The sequence below is a fragment of the Danio rerio genome, chromosome 23 (assembly GCF_052040795.2).
Source record: "Danio rerio strain M-AB ecotype USA chromosome 23, GRCz13ab, whole genome shotgun sequence".
Taxonomy (NCBI): domain Eukaryota; kingdom Metazoa; phylum Chordata; class Actinopteri; order Cypriniformes; family Danionidae; genus Danio; species Danio rerio.
In genome coordinates, this window is record NC_141043.1 from 11,475,767 (window position 1) to 11,495,177 (window position 19,411).

Consider the following 19,411-nt stretch of genomic DNA (forward strand, 5'->3'; position numbering starts at 1 on the left):
CTGTGTTGTACACCAATTTTAATCGCAACAAACATGCATAAAACACCTTGAACGCATGTTTATGTACACAGTGACAGCTACATGTTGTTCACACAACTCCATTAATGAACTCCATGACATTATTCTTAAGTTTTCCCTCCTCAGCTGTCAAAACAACTCTATGTGCAGTTTACGCTATGTTAATTCATCCAGACACAGTGCAAAGACACTGATGAAGCACAGTTATTCCAATATTCATAATGGGGCTGAATAACCATTAATGGAAATGTATTTTTTTATGGAAATGTGTCTAGCATCTTATGTAGTTTAAAGCAGTTTCCTGCAAATGCAAGTTATGTGAATAATTTAAAAATAAAGAAAAACAAACACGCTTGTTGCATGTAAACAGAAGTAAGAATGTCTGCTCTTGTCATGTAAACATCTTACTGCTATTAAGTATTTACTAAGATTTTTGGAAAGAGCTGCTTCAGGGGTGAATATATAAACAGAATGTAAATGTTGTGTAAATAAACAACATGAGTACAATTTAGCAGAAAAATTATGTTGTTCACAATTTTACTATATACCCTTTTATCAAGCAAACAGCCATATAAAAATATAGCAATTAAATGCAAATGTCAACCTTGCCATGAAATTTTTTTTTTTTTTTTTTTATCAAAATACTCAGACTTTTTTCGTCACATACATAACGCATGTTCCCCTTCGGGGGGAACTTCAGCACTATAAGTGGATTTGATTGTAAAATCCACGCATTGGGAGGTTCGGTTCAGAAGCTACTCGTCTGAAAGAGTATTGAACGGGCCAATTAAGAATGAATTGGCAGCGCAAGCCTGCGCAGGTGAGCGGCATAAGCAATCAACTGAGTATATAAGCTCACCTGGCGCCAGCAGACGCTATCCTTTTCGCTTCAGAGACTTTCTGATCGAGTCGATGAGGGTTCCTCCTGCTGTGACCAGCGATTCTGAGCGAACGAGAGCATTCTCCCGGTCCAGAGTGTGTACACGCAGTGGCAGACGGTCGAGCTGGGTTTCTCCCTTGCCTGGCGTTCTTTGGGTCCGGTCCTCCAGAGCGGTGCGTATAAAGTTGCAAACTTCACAGAAAGAGCAACACAGTCGTGCAGCACGTCCTAATCAGGACGGCGCTCCGACTGTGCGTTTCTGGATGCGGTGGTTTCCTGTCCTCGGATGATGGGCGCGGGCACTGTGTTACATGTCTGGGGGTCCAGCATGTTAATGCGCTGCTCGCGGGCAGTTCATGTCGTCATTGCGATGCCATGACTGTTGCGCAAGATCGCGGTTAGCCTTTGCAAAAGGGCGAACCACCCCAGTTGTCCCCTGCTCTGCAGCGGGCACTCGGGCAGATCTGAGGGTTTCAGCGAGAGATAATCCGTCGCCCACGGGCCCGCGGACCTCCCGCTCCTCTAAGCGCTCCATCCAAGCTTCGGGCGGGGGAAGCGATCCGTCTAACAGATGGTAGCCTTTACGCCCGATGACACCGGAGACCAGATGTCCACCGCGGCATCGGAGGGTGGGCTTTCATTGTCCGATGATCCAGACCCGCTCGCCCCCTTCGGGCTGGTGAGCGCTGTCACTACGGATCCTGAAACGGACATGTTAGCCGTGCTTTCCCGGGCTGCTTCGGCCGTGGGTTGGAGATGGTTTATCCCCCAGCTCCGCGGCCGGACCGACTAGAGGGGCGTTCCCTTCTTCCCGGAGGTGCACAGTAGGCTCACGCGGTCTTGTAAAGCACTTTTTTCTGCTCGTGCTGCGTGTTCCTCCACCCTAACCACTCTTGACGGTGAAACAGCCAGGGGGTATGTGGCGTTTCCTCAGGTTGAGTGCGCGATGGCGGTAAATCCGCGCGGCGCCTCTTCTTGGCGGGTTCGCCTCGTCTCCCATCCAAAGCCTGTAAGTTATCTACCTCCCTCGGAGCTAGAGCTTACATAGCTGCGGGCCAGGCTGCTTCCGCCTTGCATGCGATAGCCACCTACCAGCGCTACCAAGCGCAGGCGCTGGCCGAGCTGCACGAGGGTGGGTCCAACCCAGGCTTACGAGCTTCGCACCGCCGCCGACTTAGCTCTTCGGACTACTGAGTCCGCTGCGTGTGCGTTGGGGAGGACGATGTCCACATTAGTGGTCCAGGAGCGCCACCCCTGGCTGATATGCGCAAAGTCGACAAAGTCCGCTTTCTTGACTTCCCCATATCCCCAGCCAGGTTCGGCGACACTGTCTGTGAATTCACCCAGGAATTCAAGGCGGTGAGAGAGCAGTTGGTGGGTGATGTCTTATCGGCGGTCCGTAGCCCGCTCCGCCCGCCGTGCCATTCATACCTGCTCCTCGCCGAAGGCGCCCGCCTACGAGAGCTTCTCCGCCCCCGCACACGCCTCAGGCGAAGCGAGCGCGTCGGGCACCTCGGAAGCAGGCAGCCCCCCTGCCCAGAACGCCGCTAAGTCCGGCAACGGACCGCGAAGCGCCCCTGGGACAGGCCATCTGGAGAAGAGGGAACTTGCTCTTTCCCCGCTGGAGGGCGGGGCCCCATTTCCAACGGCACTTTTTACTGCCATGAAAACATTATGAAAGGGCACTTTTCACTTCCCCAGATGTGACAGCCCGAAATCTGCCAGTCTGGGACGCTATGCTTTCTAGCTTGCAGATTCGGTGCGTTTCGCCAGTGGCTCACGAGCGCTGGGAGGACGGTCTCCTTTCTCCCACCCCTCGAGCCTCCCCTCCGGAGCTCGGGTTTGGAGTGAGAGCAAATATCTCACCTCCAGCTTTTCCGTGGGACCCGCGAGCTTCCCGGATCAGCACACCCACTCCGCGCTGCCCCACTGCTGGTACGTCAGCGATTGTAGCGATGAGTCCATTAGCGAGAGCTCTGCCTGCCTGGTTAGCGCGGGCCAGCTCTTCGCGGTGGCTCATACGCACAATCAGACTCGGCTATGCGATTCAGTTCGCGAAACGGCCCCCCAAGTCACGGGTGTGTATTCACCAGGGTCAGCCCCCTGTCCGCCCCTGTCTTGCGAGAGGAGATTGCTGTCCTCCTGGCGAAGGATGCAATCGAGCCGCTCCCTCCAGCCGAGATGGAGAGCGGGTTTTACAGCCCACGCTTCATCGTGCCCAAAAAGAGCGGTGGGTCACGGCCAATCCTAGATCTGCGCGTTTTGAACCGCTGCCTGCACAAGCTGCCGTTCAGAATGCTCACGCAGAAGCGCATCCTCCGGTGCGTTCGTCCTCTGGGTTGGTCTGCAGCATTAGACCTGATGGACGCGTATTTCCATGTCTCCACTCTTCCTCGCCACCGACAGTTTCTGCGGTTTGCGTTTGAAGGTCGAGCTTGGCAATACAAAGCCCTCCCCTTCGGGCTCTCTCTGTCTCCGCGGGTCCTCACCAAGCCCGCGGAGGGTGCCTCAGCGCCCCTTCGGCTCGCGGGCATCTGCATACTCAATTTCTTTACGACTGGCTGAATTGCCCTCTCTTTTGATTATGCACAGAGTTGATTATGCACAGAGACAAAGTGCTCTGGCACTTCCACCTGTGGGGGTTTCAGGTCAACCGAGAAAAGAGCAAACTCGCCCCCGTGCAGAGGATCTCTTCTCTCGGGCTGGAGCTGGACTCGGTCACCATGGCAGCGCGCCTCTCCGGAGAGCGCGCTCAGCTGATGCTGTACTGTCTGAGAGAGCTCGACAGTAAAATAGTGGTCCCACTGAAACTATTTCAGAGGCTCCTGGGGCATATGGCATCCGCAGCCGCTTCATGCCGCTCGGATTATTCTATATGAGACCACTTCAGCACTGGCTTCACGATCGAGTCCCCAGACGCGCATGGCACGCGCGCGCACACCGAGTCTCTGTTACTGCGCTGTGTCGCCGCGCCCTCAGCCCTTGGAGCGACCCCTCGTTCCTACAGGCCTGGGTGTCTCTAGAACAGGCGTCCAGTCTTGTTGTCGTTTCAGCAGACGCTTCCAACACGGGCTGGGGGGCTGTGCGTTGCGGGCATGCGGCTGCGGACCTGTGGAAAGGTAACCAGTTGCATTGGCATATCGCCTGGAGCTGTTGGCAGTGTTCCTCGCTCTCCACCGTTTTTTTCCGGTGTTGGAGCGGCAACACGTGCTGGTCAGGACGGACAGTACGGCGGCGGTGGCGTATATCAGCCGTGTAGGGGGTATGCGCTCTCGCCGCATGTCTCAGCTCGCCCGCCGTCTGCTCCTCTGGAGTCATCCGCGGCTGAAATCGCTGCACGCCATTCATATTCAGGCAAGCTCAACCGTGCAGCCGATGCGCTCACACGGCAGCCTTGCGTCCTGCAGAATGGAGACTCCACCCCGAGTCTGTTCAGCTGATATGGGCGCGATTCGGGGAAGCCCAGATCGATCTGTTGCTTCCCCCGAGATCGCTCATTGCCAGTTGTTCTTTCCCTGACCGAGTGCTCTCGGCACGGATGCACTGGCTTACAGCTGGCCTCGGGGCACGCGCAATACGCGTTTCCCTCAGTGAGCCTGCTCGCGCAGTTACTGTGCATGGTCAGGGAGGACGAGGAACAGGTTGCTGGTTGCGCCCCTCTGGCTCAACCGGACCTGGATGTCAGAGCTCTCCCTCGCGATAGCCCTCCCCTGGCAGTCCCTTCGAGAGAGCACCTACTCTCTCAGGGACAGGGCACCACCTGGCACCCTCGCTGATCTTTGGAGATTTTTAGACGCGAGGAAGACTTAGGTAACCTCCGATTGCGGTGGCTAATACCGTCACTCGGGCTAGAGCCCCCTCCCCGAGCGCGCCTATGCCCTGACGTGAAGTCTATTCACTGAATGGTGTGTCTCTCGCTGAGAAGACCCCCGTAATTTGCCAGATCAGCGTTGTGCTTTCTTTACGCCGAGAGAAGTTGGAGAGCAGGCTGTCGCCCTCCACACTCAAGGTTACGTGGCTGCCATCTCCGCTCTCATAACGCGGTGGCTGGCAGCACCGTGGGAACGCATAACCTCATCATCCGGTTCCTCAGGGGCGTTAAGCGAATTAATCCACCCCGCCCCCTCTCATGCCCTCTTAGGATCTCGCCCTCGCTACACAAGCCGCGTCAGATCCCTTCGATCCTCGACTCAGTATATTTCTGTCCCTGAAGACAGCTCTGCTGGTCGCGTTGATATCGATTAGAGGGTCGGGGACCCGGAGGCATTTTTCGGTCAGTGACTCGTGCCTGTAATTGGGCTGGCTTCTCTCACGTCCTGAGACCCCGCCCGCGATATGTGCCCAAGGTTCCTACCACTCCGTTTTAATACGAGGTAGTGAGCCTGCAAGCGCTGCCCTCGGAGGAGGCAGACCCAGCCCTTATTTATTGTCCAGTTCGCGTTTTGCGTATTATCCGGACCGCACTCAGAGTTTAGATCATCTGAGCAGCTCTTCGTCTGTTATAGCGGTCGGCAGCAGGGAAGTGCCGTACCGAAATAAGTTCCCACTAGATTGTGGATGCCTTTCTTTCATTATCAGAGCCGAGATGAGCCGCGTCCCCCGAGAGCGCGTGCGCACTCCACTCGGAGCTTCGCATCCTCTCGAGCGCGCGCACGCGGCGCCCCTCTAACAGACATCTGTAGAGCTGCGGGCTGGGTGACACCCAACAAATTTGCAAGGTTTTACAATCTGCGAGTGGAGCCGGTTTCCTCAAGGGTATTAGGTAACCCTTGGTGATTGAGGGAACAATTCGGTAGGGTGTTGAAACACGCTTGCTGCGCCATTTTCCCTAACACGGAGATACGTGCGCCTTTTTATCTGTCAGTAAAGTTCCCCGTCAGGTGAGCCCTGCAGATTCCTCCGTGGCCCCCAGCACTGACTCAGCGGAGGAGTCACTTGCTGGCCCACTACGTTGTAGGTCTGCCCGCTGGTCAGTCCGCGTTTTGGGTAAAGGTGCCTGCTATGTGTGGTCCCCACTAGGCGATCCCATATGCTTATTCAGCCACGGTTAAGTCCCCCCCCCTGGGCGGACCCGTGTCTTCCCTCCCCGCTAACCACTCTTTTGCTATGCGTACTCCCCCTTTTTAGGGCTAGTCCATATGTAAATTCTGCCATCTATCCCCCCTTGGGTAACGGATGGCCTCCGCAGCGTCCTCCCTATCGGGATTGCACGCTTCCCAACGTACTGTCGTATTTTCCTAGAATTATCTAGATGCTCACGACTTCCCAAAAAATATATATAAATCCGTAAAACTTCTGTTGAAGTAGGATAAATTAGGGCCAGGGACACGTTGGAGGACCGCGCCCCCCATGATGTGGGTGCGTCACGCTTGCTTGACTATCTCCTCATCGGGGGTGTTGGTAAGGTGCAGTCATTATGGCGCTTTCAATGGGCTCCCAATGCGTGGATTTTACAATCAAATCCACTTATAGTGCTGAAGTTCCCCCCGAAGGGGAACGTTCGAGGTTACTAAAGTAACCCTTCGTTCCCCGAGGAGGGGAACGGAAGCACTATACTCCGTCGCCATAATGACTGTCCCTTAGCTGTTGAAAGTCTCTTCAGCTTAAAAAGGATAGCGTCTGCTGGCGCCAGGTGAGCTTATATACTCAGTTGATTGCTTATGCCGCTCACCTGCGCAGGCCTGCGCTGCCAATTCATTCTTAATTGGCCCGTTCAATACTCTTTCAGACGAGTAGCTTCTGAACCGAACCTCCCAATGCGTGGATTTTACAATCAAATCCACTTATAGTGCTTCCGTTCCCCTCCTCGGGGAACGAAGGGTTACTTTAGTAACCTCGAACGTTTTTTTTTTTTCCTCATTTAAAATATAAAGAATGCTTTCAGGTTAATATTTTATCTGCTCCTATAACTCTGTGGTTAGTTGTTTTGGAAAATATAAACAGTTGTTTTAATATAATGTAAACATATATATATATATATATATATATATATATGTATACACACACACACACACACACACACACACACACACACACACACACACACACACACACACACATATATATATATATATATATATATATATATATATATATATATATATATATATATATATATATATATATATATATAATTTTTTTTTTTTTACGTTTTTTTGTTTTCACCTAAAAATTCAAATGTACTCACTAACTCACTAATTACTCACTCTCAAGTGGTTCCAAACATTTATGACTTTCTTTCTTCTTTTGAATACAAATGGACAGTGTTGGGGGTAAAATAAAAATCACAAGTTGCATAGCAATATTATTTTTCGAAGTAACAAGTAACACATTAAAAAAATAAGGTAATGAGTTATAAGTTACTTTTTCTTTTTAAATGTAACGTGTTACCTTTTAAGTTTAATTAATAAGCTTTTTAAAAATAAAATGCTGAATTAAAATGAAAGTAGTCACAATGAATCATGCAGTCAATGAGATAATGTGTTCATTATTATGAACGCATCAAAGAAAAGGAAAATGGGATTATAGTCTCAATGGACAGTGATTTTACTCAAGAGAAATAATACTAAACTAGCAAACACATTCCTTTAAACTTCAATAATCTGTACATAGGGCATATACAGTATAACTCTGGGGACAGTAAATTTTAGATAAGGTTATCCTAAAATATTTTTATGTGTTTTTTAAGGGTAAATGAAGATGTAGATGGTACAGTTCATTGTTAATTGCAAAGCTCCTCTGTTAGAAAAGAAAGAAAAAAAAACTAGTTCTGAAAGAAATCAAGCATCAGCCAGGTAATAAAAAGTAATGCAAAAGAAACTCAAAAGTGAAGTAATTACCATAAAAAGTAACTAAACAAAGCAACTAGTTACTTTTTAAGGGAGTAACTCAATATTTTAATGCAGTACTTTGAAAATTAACTTTCTCCAACACTGCAAGTGAACATTTGAAGAATGCTGAAAACTTAACCATTGACATCCATAATAGGAAAACAAATCATATGAAAGATAATGGTTACAGGTTCTCAGCATTCTTCAAAATATCTTCATTTATGTTTAAAAGAAGAAACAAACTCATAAAGTGTGAGTAAATGATGACTAAATCCCAAACCAAACTTGACAGAGGGTTGTGGGCTGAAGGTAAATAAAGCAAACTGCATTTCATTAAAGCTGCATTTAATTTATTTCATTATATTCAAAAATTGATAGCAAACATTAGTTAAATTGCATCACCTTATGCATCATTTACATCTTACAATGAATTTATTACAGTAAAAAGAAATAACTCGTGGTATAACAGGGATATATAAATAAATCCCTGTCATTGTCCCTCTCTTCTCAGATGCGAGAAGTCAAAGGTTACCATGGGCCAACTTTAGCACATGAGCCGTAGTTTGGGCATATCTGGTCTACAATAATAGTCTCTGCTTTCTTCCAACTATGTGCAAGCTGGCATTGCTAACATTTCTAACACACATTTACTAAAACTTTGCTTACACTATGCCATGAAGCCTATTAAAAAGCAGTTAGAATGATCCTATAATTACAGTGACCAAGAGAACATGCAAAACATGCAAACAGAAAACCTCTTCATCAACATGACAGCGCACATGCATGCTAATTCTCACAACACATACAAAAACAAAAACAATAGTGCAGACCACAACAGTAATATGTTGGGGACCCTAAAAAAACTATGAACCTGGCTGCTTCCTGCTTATAGTCAGCAGTTCATTTAACATTAATTGTGCAATGTGTTAGATTATTAGGGTTAAATCGTATAAACAACAAGGAACTGTATGAAAAGGACATCAAAATAAAAAATAAAAAAAACTCACCTTTCAAATATTTGACTTGGAACGGCTGACGTGAAACTTTTCGACACAGTGTCGAGATCCCGAAGCGCAAGTGTTTCGAAACACTGCATCAAAGCATGATCCAAAACACCCAGGTCACGTGACTAAAGTGTTTTAAAAACACCTGGTCACGTGACTAAAGCGATTCAAAGCATGCGAATCTAAAGACCTGGGGCCTCATGTATCAACGCTGTGTACGCACAAAAACTTTGCATACGCCAGGTTTCACGCTCAGAATCGCTCACGTTTGGATTTACTAACGATGAACTGAACGTGGGAATGTGCGCAGCTCCACGCCAGCTTTATTTATACAGCAGTTGTGTTAAATTTCTTTCTACAAAGGGTCTGAGCCTTGCAATGGCAGGTAAATGAGACAGGTTCATCTAGCAGGTATATAAGGTTTCCATACCATACAGTTGACCAGCTAAACATTAAAGCACAATCTGCAGCGGTCGCCTGTTTTCCCAATGTAATCTGAGCTATCTACTGCACGCACATTGCTATCTAAAGATGAATTTGTATGCGTGAATCAGAAACATTTCCATTCAATAAATGTGCAAATAAAATATGATGCACAAACTTATTAATGATTCCTACTTGTCTTTCTCGTGATAAATAGTTGGCAAAATCTGATATGTAGCGGGGGAAAAAGAAGAAAGAGTTCATCAGACGCTGGTTTCAAAACGAGTTCATGCTCGAACGTTTCAAAACATGATGACATGCGTCTTACGAGCTGTGCCACTGAGACTGTTAAAGGTGCTGCAACATTTTACATCTATAAACCACACTATTTCTTTTTTAATTCACTCAGTGCGATGTTCAGACCCAACTGTGTTAACTGCATCAGCTAAACTCTCCCAGTCTATTTTTTTCTTTTGTTGTTAATTCCGGAGAACAAACTTGCAAATAACACCGCTTTTCTCCGGTCTACCTCCGGAAGCAGCACCTCCAGTTCACATTCTGTTCAAAGTTTCTCTTTTTGCTTGCTTTTGCCATTGCTTTTTCGTTGGGTTTTGCCAAAGTAGAGTCATTGGTATATTCATATGGGGGAGGAGGCAGGAAGGGTTTTTGTGCTCGTGCATGTTGCGCTCAGTTTCACGTTCATTCGGACGTACAAAAGAATATGCGTGAGATTCGGCGTACGCAGTGTTTCATACATCTGAATTTTTTTCTGCGTACGCACATTTACAGCTTTGTGCGTACGCAATGTTTTAGTATGATTTCCACGCAAGTCTTTGTACATGAGGCCCCTGGCGAATCTATATTTGAGTGACTGAAAAAAAAATTTGTCTCATATAATCAAGTGGACCGTGCATGTACACGTTGTTACTGTGATTCGAATGGCTTTGGGGTTTGAATCTCGACTTGTACAAATACTCCAAAATCATGATTTTATGTATTTTATTAATGTTACTGTTTTATGGCGTAATCTAGATAGGATACAGCCACGCTATCAATTTACAACTTTTTTGCAACACTGTAAAACAATAATTAATATTTTTACAGTACTGTTATGGTTGGGTTTAGGTAGAAGTTAATAAAATACAATAAATCGGAAATGTAAAAAATTCTTGTTAACTTCCAACCACAACCGTGTCTGATCTAGCAACAACCCTGTTTTATGACCAAAACAAGACTTATTTGTTCACAATAGGGTTGGGAAATGTCAACCAATTTGGCATCGTACAATGTCTAATGTGAAACATCGCGATGGACAATGGCATTGTCGTCATAGGCGGAGGTGAATTTTATTATTTATGAGTAATGAATTAATTCATAACGTTAATTATTTGTAGCCTACCATTTTAACTACCTGACTCGCATAGTCTTTGTTTTACCCATAAACAAATCATAAATAAATAAAGATAAGTTAAACACACACATTACCACCTGTCAATCACTTTTTCCGCGGGACACTTTTTCCGCGGGCACGAATAGGCAGAGTGATCTGTGTCATAATGTGGTCGACAGACTTGGTCGGTAAAAAAGGTGCACAACCAACAGCAACCAGCCAACAGTATCTAAGGTTTTCACTAAAATTACTAAGTACAAGCGTAAAAGTTAAAGATTGAAGCAGTGTACTGACACTGTGACACATTACCAGATTCAAAAGACAGAGTCATTAGACAAGATTAATTAAATATCTTAATTAAATGTCACGTGATGTGTGTTTTCAGTTGTGGGAGGGCTTTTCAGAAATGCCAAGTAAAACACGGTGTGGATGTGGATGATTTTCGTTCTTAAATGCCATTTGCCAAAATGCAGGCTCGGCATCATCTATTGGCCCAACCCTAATTCAGATGTCAGACCAATGTTGAAACAAAACTATACAAGAACAAAGCATTTCAAACTAATATTAAGCATTTCAAAATAGCTGTATCAGCCAGAATTTCGAACCCACTATCAACCTTTACTGCTCCGCTAAATCACTTGAAAGTTAATTGTTACAAAGTGGGGTTTAATACCTCAATTAGCTCAACTGTTCTCTGCTGAAGCTGTTCCAGTGCAATACATACAAAATTACCATGAGGTGTCACTGTAGAGTGAGGTTTCGAAACGTTTTGAAGCTTTAATTCTGTGTTTACACCAGACGTGGAACGAGTGATTTACATGTTAAGTCAATGCAAACGCCCGAATGAATGACACGAATTGCGCAAATGGCGCAAGGCGAGTTGAGCATTTTTCGTGTTTGATGCGATTAACGAGCGTTTCGCACAAATCTCTCGAGTTCGAAAATCTGAACTTCAGCAGACATTAGTTAACCAATCAGAAGCTTGCTCTTGTGGGGGCGTGATTGTGACGTAGAACCTGTTGATGGTGTCCCAGGGAAAATCCTCCAGGTGACACAGACAACAAGTCATCAAACTGGGCTTGGCTCAGTCAGAAGCACCGTTGAAAGCCTCTGTGATCCAGGTTCAGTTTCTGGAGGAGTTTATGAGCTCACAGAGCTGGATGCACCTCTGAAAGCATGTAGTGGACTCAGACACGGTCCTAAACGTATCGACACTGTTTTTCAGCCTTCATAAAGTACATAAACACTGTTATTTTCTTCATAAAATCCATGTTAGCCTTTTAGCAACGAAGCTACAGTCACCGGGCAGACAGAAGCCCTGCCCATCACGCAAATCCGCGTCTGTTTTGAAGTGAATTTGACTCGCGAATGAAGTGGATTTGACGCGCGAATGAATCGGGGTTTGACACGCGAATGAAGCGAGTAAACTCAAATGTTCACGCGGCTATTTACACGCGAAGAGCGCGATTTATCCGCGTGTTCAGCGTCTGGTGTGAACACAGCATAACACTTTTGCTTCAACTGTTTCAGTGTTTCATGAAGCCTCGCTTTGCTCACCACTAGGGATGTCACGATTTTAATCGAAATCGATTTTAGCGATTTTAATCGATGTCATGATTTTAATCGAAATCGATCGAAATTTATGCTTAATTTCGATTATCGAATCAAAAAATAGAGTCGTCGATGCTGCCACGCCCCCATGTCACGTCAGCTTGGCTTGCCAAGCGGGAAAAAAACAGGCTTGTTGAAGTGCTTGTTAAACTGCAGAAGCAGGAGATCCGTCGACAGAACTTAAACCCTCTCCTCATTCAATGAAGTCGCCGGTGTGTAAGCATTTTGGATTTCCAGGGAGTTATGTTGACAACGGTCGTGTTGTCGACAAAAAAAAACAGTTTTGCAAGCTCTGCTATGCACATATTACGTACGGTTCGTCCGATAGACAACACTGGCATCGCGATCCTCTGCCCGCCCCCGTTGCAAATCCGCTCGCAAAAAGTACACACTCAGGCCCTGTTTACACTGTCTTTGTTTTTAAATGGCATTTTAGAACGACAACGATTTGACATCCACAGTGGCGTGTAGCATTTCTGAGCAGCCCTCCTTCCTCTCTACCTCTGAAAATGCACATCACGTGACCACACAGACGCACACACAGCCATGCGCTCGAGACAGCAGATCCAGGCAGTCAGAGGACTGCTTCAATCTTTCACTCACTTGTACTTAGTCATTTTAGCGCACACGTCAGATACTGTTGGCTGGTTCCTGTTGGTTGTGTGTCTTTTTTACCGACGCCATTATAACGACACAGATCACTGCTTATTCACGAGTCCCGCAGAAAAAAGTGATTGACAGGTGGTAATTATGTGTGTATCTTGCCTTTATTAATTTACTGTATGATTTGTTTATGGGTGAAACAATGACTATGCAGGTCAGGTAGTTTAAACGGTAGGCTACAAATAATTAATTGGTCATTAATTAATTAATTATTCATAATCGAAAATCGAATCGTGTCCCAATCCACATACTATCCATCCTAAATAGTATTTGAAAACAGAATTAGTGTGTCCCAAATCGTAGTATGTTGAAAAGAGTATGCCAAAGGTTTCCGGGTGGTTTACTATTTCCGGTCAAAACTTTAAGTGTAGAACCGTCTATACTCTAACTGCTGATTATACCCACAGTGCATTGTGCGTTGGACATTAATTCAATTAGAACTACAAACGAGCGTGAAAAGTGTAAATAAACTAAAAACCTGACGCGTGAAACCAACTGTCAAGTAGACAGCCTTCGGTAAAGATGTTTGTATGACTGTGGATTAATATCTAGCCCAATAAAAAATATTTAAATCTTGTTTTCTGTGTTATATTTCATCTGCAACAACAATACTGAACTTATATAAAAACGTGCCTGGACTTTAACGTATGAATGGATTATTATCCAAAGACCTGAGGAGATTTCTCTGCATGAAAGACTTGTGAATGGCAGATTAACTTGCTGCTGCTTCTCCAATAAGGTAGGAACTTAAAGAAGACAGAAATGTGGATGATGTGTGGATGATTGACAGGGCTCATAACTAAGCAACATAACGATCTGTTAACGAGGAAGTAGTATGTTCCAAAGCTTGCATAATCTTCACACTCAAAAGTATATATTTTTTCTTTACAAAAAAGTACATACTTTTAGGGTGTAGTATAAGTATGCGAATTGGGACGCAGCAATGGTCTTCATCAGGTAAAACAATCCAAATTGGAGTACTTAAAAAATAGTGATACAGCTCCATCAAACCTGCAATCAATCACCCCAATCAGCCAACAAGCCATTAAACAGGTACATACACATACAACAATATATGAGATACATACATACCATTTGTAATCTAACATCTGCACAAATGCTTATTTTTACAGAGTTTGTGCTTGAAATGTTTTCCTAAACGTGGACCATTAAAAAAACTTACTTAAACTCTTAAATAACGGTTTAAACATTCAATTAAACCTATATTTCACACTATGACTTAAGCTTCGCTGATATATAAAGGGGTTAAAGACAGGTTAACTGCATTTTTCTTCCTCCACAACAATATAAAACACTCAAGACTAGATCAGACAAACACATACACAAATAAGAAATAAAAATGTTTAATTCCTTTCAAAAACGACAACATTTTTCTTTATCACCCTCTTATACTGAACTCGTTTAGCTTTCTTTCCACGAACCTCATAATGTTACCATGTCATTTGAACCTCCTTTCTAGGGCTATTAAAGTGGTTTTACTGACAAAAAAATCTACTTTTACACTCAAATGAAGGTACTTATAACCAAGCACATTTTGTGTAAGATAAAATCTAGAGTTTGTTAAAACCATCCATTGAAGAAAAAAGGATTTTTTCTGTCACACTGTGTTGTTAGGTGCTGATGTGTTGTAATTAGAGTAGGCATGTGTTTGTCCTTAATTTATTTGCTCCCTAAAGCCCAAAGTCAGTGGCGCTCATTAGGATAACGAATGGCAGCTCTGGAAAAAGGTCTCAGGACACAGAAATCCTCCAACTCCTACATGACTAGATGCCTAATAAGTCTCATCATGGCTGATGAGGTGTTTTAAGAACAATGTTTTTTGTAGCTGTTTTTTTTTTTTTTTAGAAATGTTAACCCACAAGGGCACTTATGCTATAAAGGATACCTTGAATTACTTGTTTTTGTGCTGTATATGCTCTTCAAGAGATTATCTGAAACACAATTTAGTGAATAAATTGAGGCGAGCGCACATATGTAAAGCAGGTCATTTGAAGATTCTCTATGGTGTGAATTTTTATGCAAGTTGTCTGAGGCTCTAAGCGTGGCGATGAATGACTTCATTTCACAGCTTCAACATTATTAGAAATCCACAGATTTTTTTTTTTTTACATCACACGTGTGGAATGAAATGAGCAAAAAGTCCTGCATTAAATCTCAATTTAATCTTCTCCTATGTGATGCTGAATGCACTTTTGCGTATATGACCAATAGAGACTTTTTTTTTCCTTCATATGAAATCTGCGACTGTGAGATGAAAGGACACTTGGCACTTAAGCGGTGTGAAAAGTGAGGGACGTTCCTTGACTTCTCTTGACTCGGTGTGATTTCTGCAAGCATCTCATATTGCATGCATACTTCAGATGAATAATTGAAGTGAAATTAAAAACCAAAAGTTCACATTAAAAATGCAAAGCCATATTACAAGTATCATTCTGGAGGAAGTGGTTATACTGGGAGAGAGAGAGAGCATGATATCAGTTCAGCGTGTTACATCATACGAGAAGTAGGAAGACGCTCTTTATGTTGTAGTCTTCATGTTACATGGTTAAAATAAACAACCTAAATGTTTGTTAAGGATAAAGTTACTGTAGAGAAGCTTGTTAAATGAATTTAAGAAAGATATTAGTCTTTCAAGCATTATTATTATGCTTTTTCCATCCTCTCTTTCTTTCTTAAGTAACCATTTAGCTTTCTTTCCACGAACTTCACAAAGCTACAGTGTCCATTTGAACATCCTTTTTGGCAATTAGAGAAGCTATTAAAGTGGTTTTACTGACAAACAAAATACTTTTAGTCAGAAATGGAGGTACTTATAACAAACTATATTACGTAAGGTAATAAACAAAAAATAAATGGAAAATTTAAAAAACATAATATGCATGATAAAAATAGCAAAGTATGCTTGACTACCAGTTGCATGTTAGATAAACTAAAAAAATTCTAAATATAAATATAAAAATATAACAAAATATTAATAAGAACATGTTTATTACATTTGAAGTTTAAAATAAATATTTTTGAATAATATTATTAATTTGACAATCAAGTCAAACTAATTATAACCACTGAAATTACTTAAAAACTATAAAATACAATATTAATAAAATAAATGTGATTTATAATTGAACTGTTTTTGTAGAATATTAGTTTAATGTTATTAAAGCTATTGTGTATCAAATAAAAGATTAAATAATACGTATAATAAATATGAAATATGAGTTAAATAGAACTGAAAAAAATAACAAACAGAAAAAACTTACATCTATATCTTAAATTTATACAACATTAATAATTAAAAAAATAATTATATAAATGTTGCAATACATGTAAAGAAATTAATCATAAAGCGATTACATATTTGACTATTATTAAATACAACTGACAAACAAAATGCCGTCATACATTGAAATGCTCATAATTATCCACATTTTGCATATTTAAATTTTAGATAGGTATGCATCTTTGAATATTAATATTTATATAATATTTGTAATAATGTATTATTTAAAAATAATATTATGCATATAATTAAAACTGTTATATCCAAGAAAATCTAAAACAATAAATGTTATTTTAAATATTAAATATTGTTAGAATAATTTTATCAATCTATTATTTTAAAAAATAATAAAAATGCATATTATTAAAACCATTATATCAAATAAAATATTAAATAATAAATACCTTTTATAATAAATATTATTTTATATATTAGTTAAATTTTTGTTAAATAGTACTGACAAAAAAGTGTCAGAAACAGAAAAACTTGTCTATTTCTTGAATGTGTACTACATTAATTAATTAATAAATAATGAATTATTATATAAATGCTGCAATACATACTATGAATAACATAAAAATAAATAATAGAATTACATATTTGAATGCCACTAAATTAAACTGACAAACAAAATGCCATCATACATTGAAATGCTCATAAATATTCACATTTTGCATATTTAAATGTCAGATAAGTATGCATATTTTGAATATTAATATTTATATAATAATTGTATTAATTTATTATTTAAAAATAATAAAAATGCATATAAATAAAAATATTATATCCAATAAAATATTACACAATAAATATTATTTTAAATATTAAATATTGTTAAATGGAACTTACAAAATTAGTCACAAACAGAAAAACCTGCATCTGTATCTTGAACATATACTACATTATTATTAATAGAAAAATTATTATAAAAATGTTTCAATACATAATATGAATAACATAAAAAACAAGTAATAAAATGATTGCATATTTGAATATTATTAAATACGACTGACAAACAAAATGCCATCATAAATTGAAATGCTCATAATTATCCACATTTTACATATATTTCAGATAAGTATCGTATTTTGAATAACTAATAACTAATAATATATATATATATATATATATATATATATATATATATATATATATATATATATATATATATATAGATATAGATATATATAGATATAGATATATATATATATACTAAATAGTGTATGTGTATTATTAAAATATTCAATTAAGGTAACAAGGACATTGCAATGCAAAGTGTTTTTTTTTTTTGGTTCTGAATGTCAGGCTCTCTCCAGGGGTTTTCCTGACACACCAGCAGAGCACCTGTGCATTTCTGCAGGAGATGCGCAGAAGAAGCTTAGCCTGAACTTCCCTGCTGCAGAGCTCCTTCCAAACCCATATCTGTCAAATCAAAGCCCGTCAATCAGACACTCTCTTCCCCAATAAACCGACACGAGCTGACGGGGGGAACTAATATTTGACCTGCTGATTAAAAGCTTCAATCACCTCTAAATTCGATTGCAGGGAAAATGGAAACATGCACATGAAAGCCATGCAAGGTAAAACAACGAGCATGGAGAATAACAAAAAAGAAAATCTACTTTACCTGACTAACGCGTTGTTATTTTCTCCTCTCAGTGCGTGTATGTCTTCAGTCTGCGCTCCACAAGCGGTAAAATGAGAGATGCTGACATCGCAGTCACTGAGATTTCGGGAAAACCATTTTGTCCAAGTCTTTGCTTCCAGAAAAAGAGAGAGAAAGAGAGGGGATGAAGAAAAGCGCAGGCTGTCGCGGGGTTTCGCCCTTTCTCCTTCGGTACTTCACCCCGGAATATAATCCAGTTTGGCTGCCTCTGGGAAACTGCGCTCAAAGGCAGACAGTCCTGCTCCTCCTGTGCCCAGTACACCTCGCCGGATTCACAGCCATTCACTGCGAGAGAGAGACGCTGTATGCGGCCAGATTTCCATTGAGCGTGTCCAGCCAGCTCAGGTCCAGCAGCAGATCAGCAGAATGAAAGAGAGAGAGAGAGAGAGAGAGAGAGAGAGAGAGAGAGAGAGAGAGAGAGAGGGAGCGAGCGAGAGAGACTTTATGAGCCGCAGCGCCACCCTCTGACTGAAGAGCAAAACTATGACCACAGGAAAAGGGAATGTTTTTGGCTCCTGTTTCAATTGTGGATGCTTGATGGCTTCGTGAACGATCTATTTTTGAGCTGCGGATGGATAAATGAACAAAGCAACGAATACACTAATTAATCTTTATATTTGATAGAATGATGACTGTGATTTAATAGAAAGGCACAAGAAACAACAATAATAGATAGATAGATAGATAGATAGATAGATAGATAGATAGATAGATAGATAGATAGATAGATAGATAGATAGATAGATAGATAGATAGATAGATAGATAGATAGATAGATAGATAGATAGATAGATAGATAGATAGATAGATAGATAGATGATAGATTTTTAGACAATAATATACATATCCTACATATATTTACATGTATAGATGGATAGATATGGATAGATAATTATTTCTGTAACATTAAGACAAAGAAGTGCATGCCATGTTGCCTCTCAAGTAAACATTCAATTTTATTTAAACATTTAAACTTGAAATGTTTTTTTTTTTTTTTTGGCAGTTCATTTTCTACAGGAATCAAATTCCTTTCAAAGCAGTTTTACAGTGCGCTGAGCTGAAATTACACTGAATATGCTGATCTTGTCAGGAAGCTTTAATTTAACCCGAGAAACTGACTGACGGGCTTTATCTTTGAAAGCTGCAGCACAGAGCACACTGAACTTGTTATGAGAAACACGAAAGATTGCACATCTCTGTGCTCAAACTGACCTTGAAACAAGACTCACTCTCATTCAAGGACAAGCGACATGACTCTGTGGGTGACATCGTTCAACAGGTGTTGTCGAATCCGGTGTCAATTAGGTGGTCTTTGCAACTGAACTTTGCTATACACGTTTACAGGGGTTAAGAAGCTCCACCAGTAGACATTATTTAGTATAAAGGTATATGGCAAGCAATTTAAACATTAAATCAATCCAACTGTAACAAATACTGGCATTGTAAACATTCATTTATTCATTTATTCATTTTCTGCCGCTTTTCCGGGGCCATTATGCAGGGGCAGCAGTCTTAGGAGTGAACCCCAGACTTCCCTCTCCCAAGACACTTCCTCCAGCTACTCCGGGGGGATCCCGAGACAATCCAGGCCATCCGAGAGACATAGTTCCCCCAGCATGTCCTGG

The 19,411-nt window shown here is 41.7% G+C and overlaps 1 protein-coding gene across 2 annotated transcripts in view; it reads right to left on the reverse strand.

Annotated features, from left to right (window-relative positions):
* Positions 1-18,123, reverse strand: part of cntn3a.2 (contactin 3a, tandem duplicate 2) — a 220,622-nt gene extending 202,499 nt beyond the window's left edge. The window contains exon 1 of one of the 2 annotated variants that reach the window (XM_087306662.1): positions 8,736-8,908. In XM_087306662.1, coding sequence (XP_087162788.1) covers positions 8,736-8,824 — 89 coding nt within the window. In that variant the 5' untranslated portion in view covers positions 8,825-8,908. Of the gene's footprint in view, positions 1-8,735; positions 8,909-17,747 lie in introns of those variants that run through there. The other variant, XM_087306663.1, reaches the window with a different exon arrangement.
* Positions 18,124-19,411: the final 1,288 nt, after the last annotated feature.